This window comes from Cebus imitator, unplaced genomic scaffold, assembly GCF_001604975.1.
Source record: "Cebus imitator isolate Cc_AM_T3 unplaced genomic scaffold, Cebus_imitator-1.0 Scaffold87, whole genome shotgun sequence".
NCBI lineage: Eukaryota > Metazoa > Chordata > Mammalia > Primates > Cebidae > Cebus > Cebus imitator.
In genome coordinates this window covers 1552811-1558248 of record NW_016107402.1, presented here as the reverse complement: position 1 = coordinate 1558248, position 5438 = coordinate 1552811, and the positions used below count along the sequence as shown (strand labels likewise).

Here is a 5438-nt window from a genome sequence, read left to right as displayed (position 1 = left end):
AAAAAAAAAAAAGATATTTCTCAAGGTCATATAACTTTTAGAAACCAGAGCTGGCATTCAAACACAAGTCATCAAACATCTGAGTATATGCACTTAGGAAATACACCAAAAATCTGACGGTATAGTGATAGAAGTTTGTTTTGAAACAGTCTTGCTCTGTCACCCAAGCTAGAGTGCAGTGATACAATCATAGCTCACTGTAGCCTTGAATTCCTGGGCTCAAGTGATCCTCCCACCTCAGCCTGCTGAGTGGCTTGGACCACAGGTATGTGCCACCATGCCTGGGTATTTCTTTTGTAGAGATGGCATCTTGCTGTGTTGACTAGGGTGGTTTAGAACTCTTTTTTTTGGCCAGGCGCAGTGGCTCACTCCCATAATTCCAGCAATTTGGGAGGCCGAGGCGGGCAGATCACGAGGTCAGGAGATTGAGACCAGCCTGGCCAACATGGTGAAACCCCATCTCTACTAAAAATACAAAAATACAAAAATTAGCCAAGCGTGGTGGCATGTGCCTGTAGTCCCAGTTACTCAGGCAGCTGAGGCTGAGACCCTATTTCAAAACTTTTTTTTTTTTTTAAATGGCGTTTCGCTCTTGTTGATCAGGCTAGAGCGCAATGACTCACTGCACCTGCCGGCTGCCAAGCTCAAGCGATTCTCCTGCGTCAGCCTCCCAGGTAGCTGGGACTAGAGGCATGCCACCCTGCCTGGCTAATTTTTGTATTTTTAGTAGAGATGGGGTTTCACCGTGTTGGCCAGGCTAGTCTCAAACTTCTTATTTCAGGTGATCCGCCTACTTCGGCCTCCCAAAGTGCTGAGATTTCAGGCATGAGCCACAGCACCCGGCCAGTTAAGAATTCTTGGCCGCTAGCAATCCTCCTGCCTCAGCCTCCCAAAGTGCTGGAATTATAGGTGTGAGCCACTGCACCCTGCCTTGAATGAATTTTTAAATCTTTTTTCCATTAAGAAAAAGAAGAGTATAGAAAATTACCTTTTCGCTTTGGCTGGAAGGAGGGTATCAGCTCAAGGGAAGGCAGTGGACGGTAATTGGCCTGTATTGCGGGTAACGGGAGGTCTGGCAACACCGGCAACACATCAGGCACCTGCAGGGGACAGACCCCGGGGAGAGAGTCAGCGAGTACGAGCACAGCTCCCTTTCCTACAGGCTATTCCCAGGAGCATTCACTGGACATCCTGCACAGGAGGATCCAGGCTGGGGGGGCCACAGTCATGTCTGACGGCGCCTCAGTCAGGAAATAAATACAGATGGGCCCATCACAACAGAATAATGCTGGAGATTCTTATTTGGGGTACAATCTACCCTGAAACCAGTGAAGCTCAGAGGAAATTACTGCAAACTGAAATTCAATGGGTCCCCGAAAAGCAAGCTAAGGAAAACAATGACAGGGCGATCCTCTGAGCTTTGAAGGGTCCGGTGCTCTGGGTGAGAAGCCAGTAAGGGGCTGAAGGGGTTACCTTTCTCTGCTTGGCTGAATCGGCTCCAGCCGGCTGCACCTTCTCTGACTTGGTTTTGTTCACCTTGGGTAATTTCTGAACTGAGTCCAAGTTTTTACTAGTGCTTTTAGAGTCATTTTTTTTAAGTCCTTTTTCTCCAAGTGCTGCGGCTGAAGTTTTCACAATCTTTTTCTTTTTCTTCCGGGGCTGGTCATAGCTGAGGTAGGATTCAAAAGACATGGTGGGCTGCTCAAACTCATCCTCCATATCTGTCTCCTCAACTCTAGGGAGGGAGCCCAGTGACTTTCTATCCGAGTTAGTCTTTGCTTTCCCTTCTTGAGTCTTTAGGTTGTTAGAGCCCTTTTCTTTGACCTTAGGCAACAGGTCCCCTGCTCCTTTTCCTGCACTGAAGCTGTCCAGACCTTGCTTGCTTTTGTCCGATCTGGCTTTCTCCGGGTCTCTGTGCTTTGGCTTTTTCAGGTGGTTGTCTGAAGCAGCTTCTGAGGGTGGCAAAGACCTCTTCTTCAGGCTGCTGCCTTCTCTGTCCTTCTCTTTCTTTATGCCACTAGAGGGCAGTTTCTCTCGTGCACTGTCCCCTGAGGGCGGCCTTCGGTTCTCCTCTTTGGAGAGGGCCTTGTGTGATTTCTCTCTGCTCACCGCAGAGGCCTTCTCATCGCTCTTGGCATCCACAGGGCGTTTGTCCTTGTGGGATTTGTGCTCCTTGTTTTGACTCACAACCCCTTTCCCATGGGGTTCACCCAGGTGTCGTTCTTGGCCGGCCCCCAGTCTGTCCTGAAAGGCATTGCTGTGGCCTTTCCCAGGCTTCTGGTGTGAAACAATGGGCTCCTGGTCCTCCTCCAGGGATCTATAGTGGTCCACATACATCTGATGAGGACTGGTACAAGATGGAGGGGACTGAACATGGCCGTAATCAGAAGACTCAGGGTCTGAAGAGTAAGTTGGTGACATTCTGTGACACCTCTTTCTGTCATCTCTCCTCTCATGACTGTGAGACACTTTGTGAGGTCTCTCGAGCTCTGAGAGTTTCCTGTGTTTCTTCTGTCTGTGATCAGGGCTATAGGATCGGCTCCCCGAGGCTTTCCAGGTTTCTTGGTAGTCCCCCTCGATCTCCTCCTCCTTCTGCAGGACATCTCGAGGGCGCTTTCGGGAATTGCTCTTCTCAAAGTCCTGTTCGTCAGGCTCAGTGTTTCTAAAAGAAAAGAAAAAGCAAACAGAGTAGGTCTAAATCTTGCTTGTTGAGAGACAAAGTCACAGAACCTGAACTCACAGAAGAAGTGAAGATGCAGAGTTAGAAACAAGGTAAGTGGGTTATACTTAAAGATACTCAAGTCTTAAAACTGGGTAAACCCAAATGAGAGCCGGGCGCGGTGGCTCAAGCCTGTCATCCCAGCACTGTGGGAGGCCGAGGCGGGTGGATCACGAGGTCAAGAGATCGAGACCATCCTGGTCAACATGGTGAAACCCCGTCTNGGGTGGATCACGAGGTCAAGAGATCGAGACCATCCTGGTCAACATGGTGAAACCCCGTCTCTACTAAAAATACAAAACATTAGCTGGGCATGGTGGCGCGTGCCTGTAATCCCAGCGACTCAGGAGGCTGAGGCAGGAGAATTGCCCGAACCCAGGAGGCGGAGGTTGTGGTGAGCCGAGATCGCGCCATTGCGCTCCAGCCTGGGTAACAAGAGTGAAACTCCGTCTCAAAAAACAAAAACAAAAACAAAAAACCCAAATGAGAATGGTGAGTTTAACTACAAGATGCAAAGAAGATCAAATATCTCATATACAGGAAAATGTGAAGATTTTTTAAAACATGGGGATCTTTAAAAACATTTTAATTTGTTAAATAAAATGAGGGCTGCTAATGATCTAGTTCACAACTACAAAAACGCCATTTAAGGAGCAGTTAGAAAGAAAACATACCAAGATGTTCATAATGTTTGTTTTTGCATGATAAAAATAGGAAATTTTGATTTCTATTTTTAATATTTTCTAATATTCTACAATGATCATGAATTATTTTTGTAGTTTAACTAAGGCAAAATAAGAAGGCAAAAGAGAAACAATAAAGAAAAGCTTTTCTATCTGTAAATACTTCGAGTACCCAATTTAACCATGAGTTGAAGAAACCTAAAGAGAAATGTTCTTACCGTTCCACAGGAACTAGCTTCTTCCACTGAGCCACTAGGTCCCTGGCAAAGCTTCCAACATGTTCGTGTTTTCGCAAGCTATTTACTGTTTTCCCAACCCCAGTCTCCTGCAAATTTGACAAAGTAATTGTTAGAGGGGTCTGGAACTCGGCTAATGTTTTTCTAAAGAAATTAGGCCTCCTACTTTGAGAGACTCAGCAAGTAATACTTCCTTCCTAAAACATACCCTGCAAATCGTAACACTAAATTACTTTGTGCCTATGCCCCAAATCTCTAATGACACAAAATAGTAGAGCTACCTAGTTCAGAGAAGGAAAAACACTTGTAGAACTTTAATAACAAGAGTGATTAGGGCAAGTGTTTGGCATTAAGATAAGGGCTTTGCATGCATTTCTGAATCAGTCTTTACAATAACTTTTTTTTCCTTTAATTTTCCAGGTGGCACTGAAGGAATACAATAGCTCTTTGAGGCAGGGATCAGGCCCTTTTTACACAGGAACAGCTAAAGTCTCAGAACTCAGATTTGAATCCTGGACGAGCTGATGCCAAAGTCAATGTTCTTTTAATCCTAATTTTGAAATAGAAGTCACATAACAATATTCACAATTTTAACTGGAAAGTGGTTTCCAGAACATTCCATAATATTGTGTAACCATTACAACTATCTAATTCCAGAATATTTCTATTACCCTAAAAAGAAATCCTGTTCCTCCCAATTCCCCTAGTCCCTGGCAACCACTGATCTACTTTCTGTCTATGGATTTGCCTATTCTGGACATTTCATATAAATAAAACCAGACAACATGTGGCCTTTTGTGTCTCGTGTCTTTCATTTCCAAAGCCCATACTTGTAACCTTACTCTACACACTCTCCAGTGAGAAGGGGATGGGATATCGTTATATAATATTTAAAGTCACACGGTTCTTACCGCAAGAATGTCTATTGTAATAGGCAGGGTGGAGAGTTTCTTCAAATATTTCAATAGCTGCAGAGAAGAAAACATTAGTTTCAATAGTCATATTCACTGCAACAAATATCTGATTAAGTGCTTAGGGCTAAGCATTTACAGTAATGAGTATAACTATTATCCCTATTTACAGTAATAAGTTATATCTCTATTTTACAAGTGTGAAAATAGGCTAATAAAGTTATGTTACTTGTCCCAAGATGCAAGTGGGGCAAGATTCACTCAGGTCTGTGGCTTTAGATTCCCTGCTCTCAACCACTGCGCTATACCAAGGGGAAATAAGATGTAGAGAAGAGAATCAAAACTACCAACTCGGATTAAAGTCATCAACAACTATCATTTTTGCCCTAGTTTTGACGGAATTTATGGGAAAGGTAACAATTTTAGGAGAATTACCCATGGACCTGGCACAGAAGAAAGTAAAGGAAGAAAAGGCCTCTACAGGAAAAGACCATCATGTTTCCAGAAGGGCCACAGTGTTTAACAGAATCATTTTCTTCCATATCAGTGGCCACAGTGTTTAACAGAATCATTTTCTTCCATATCAGTGGAAAGCCAAGAGCAATTTCGAATTGCCAGAATCAGAGCTTTGATGTTAATGGTTAACAGTGGACACAAAATGCCTGGGTAGATTAGAAAACTGACCTGGGTTTGACCACATTTCCTTCCTATATTCCCTAAAACTAGGTCAAAATCAGTATAGCAGAACTGTTAAGATGGAGCTCTGGGCCAGGCGCAGCGGCTCATGCCTGTCATCCCAGCGCTTTGGGAGGCCGAGGTGGGCGGATCACAAGGTCAAGAGATTGAGACCATCCTGGCCAACATGGTGAAACCCCGTCTCTACTAAAAA

At 44.5% G+C, this 5438-nt stretch overlaps 1 protein-coding gene across 1 annotated transcript in view; it reads right to left on the bottom strand.

The window, feature by feature from the left end:
• The window catches only part of ELOA (elongin A), a 21309-nt gene that overhangs the window by 8090 nt on the left and 7781 nt on the right, over positions 1 to 5438 (bottom strand). The window contains exons 2-5 of the mRNA XM_017534529.2: positions 4550 to 4606; positions 3621 to 3727; positions 1474 to 2662; positions 989 to 1100 (exon numbers count right to left, since the gene is read on the bottom strand). Coding sequence (XP_017390018.1) covers positions 989 to 1100; positions 1474 to 2662; positions 3621 to 3727; positions 4550 to 4606 — 1465 coding nt within the window. The remainder of the gene's footprint in view (positions 1 to 988; positions 1101 to 1473; positions 2663 to 3620; positions 3728 to 4549; positions 4607 to 5438) is intronic.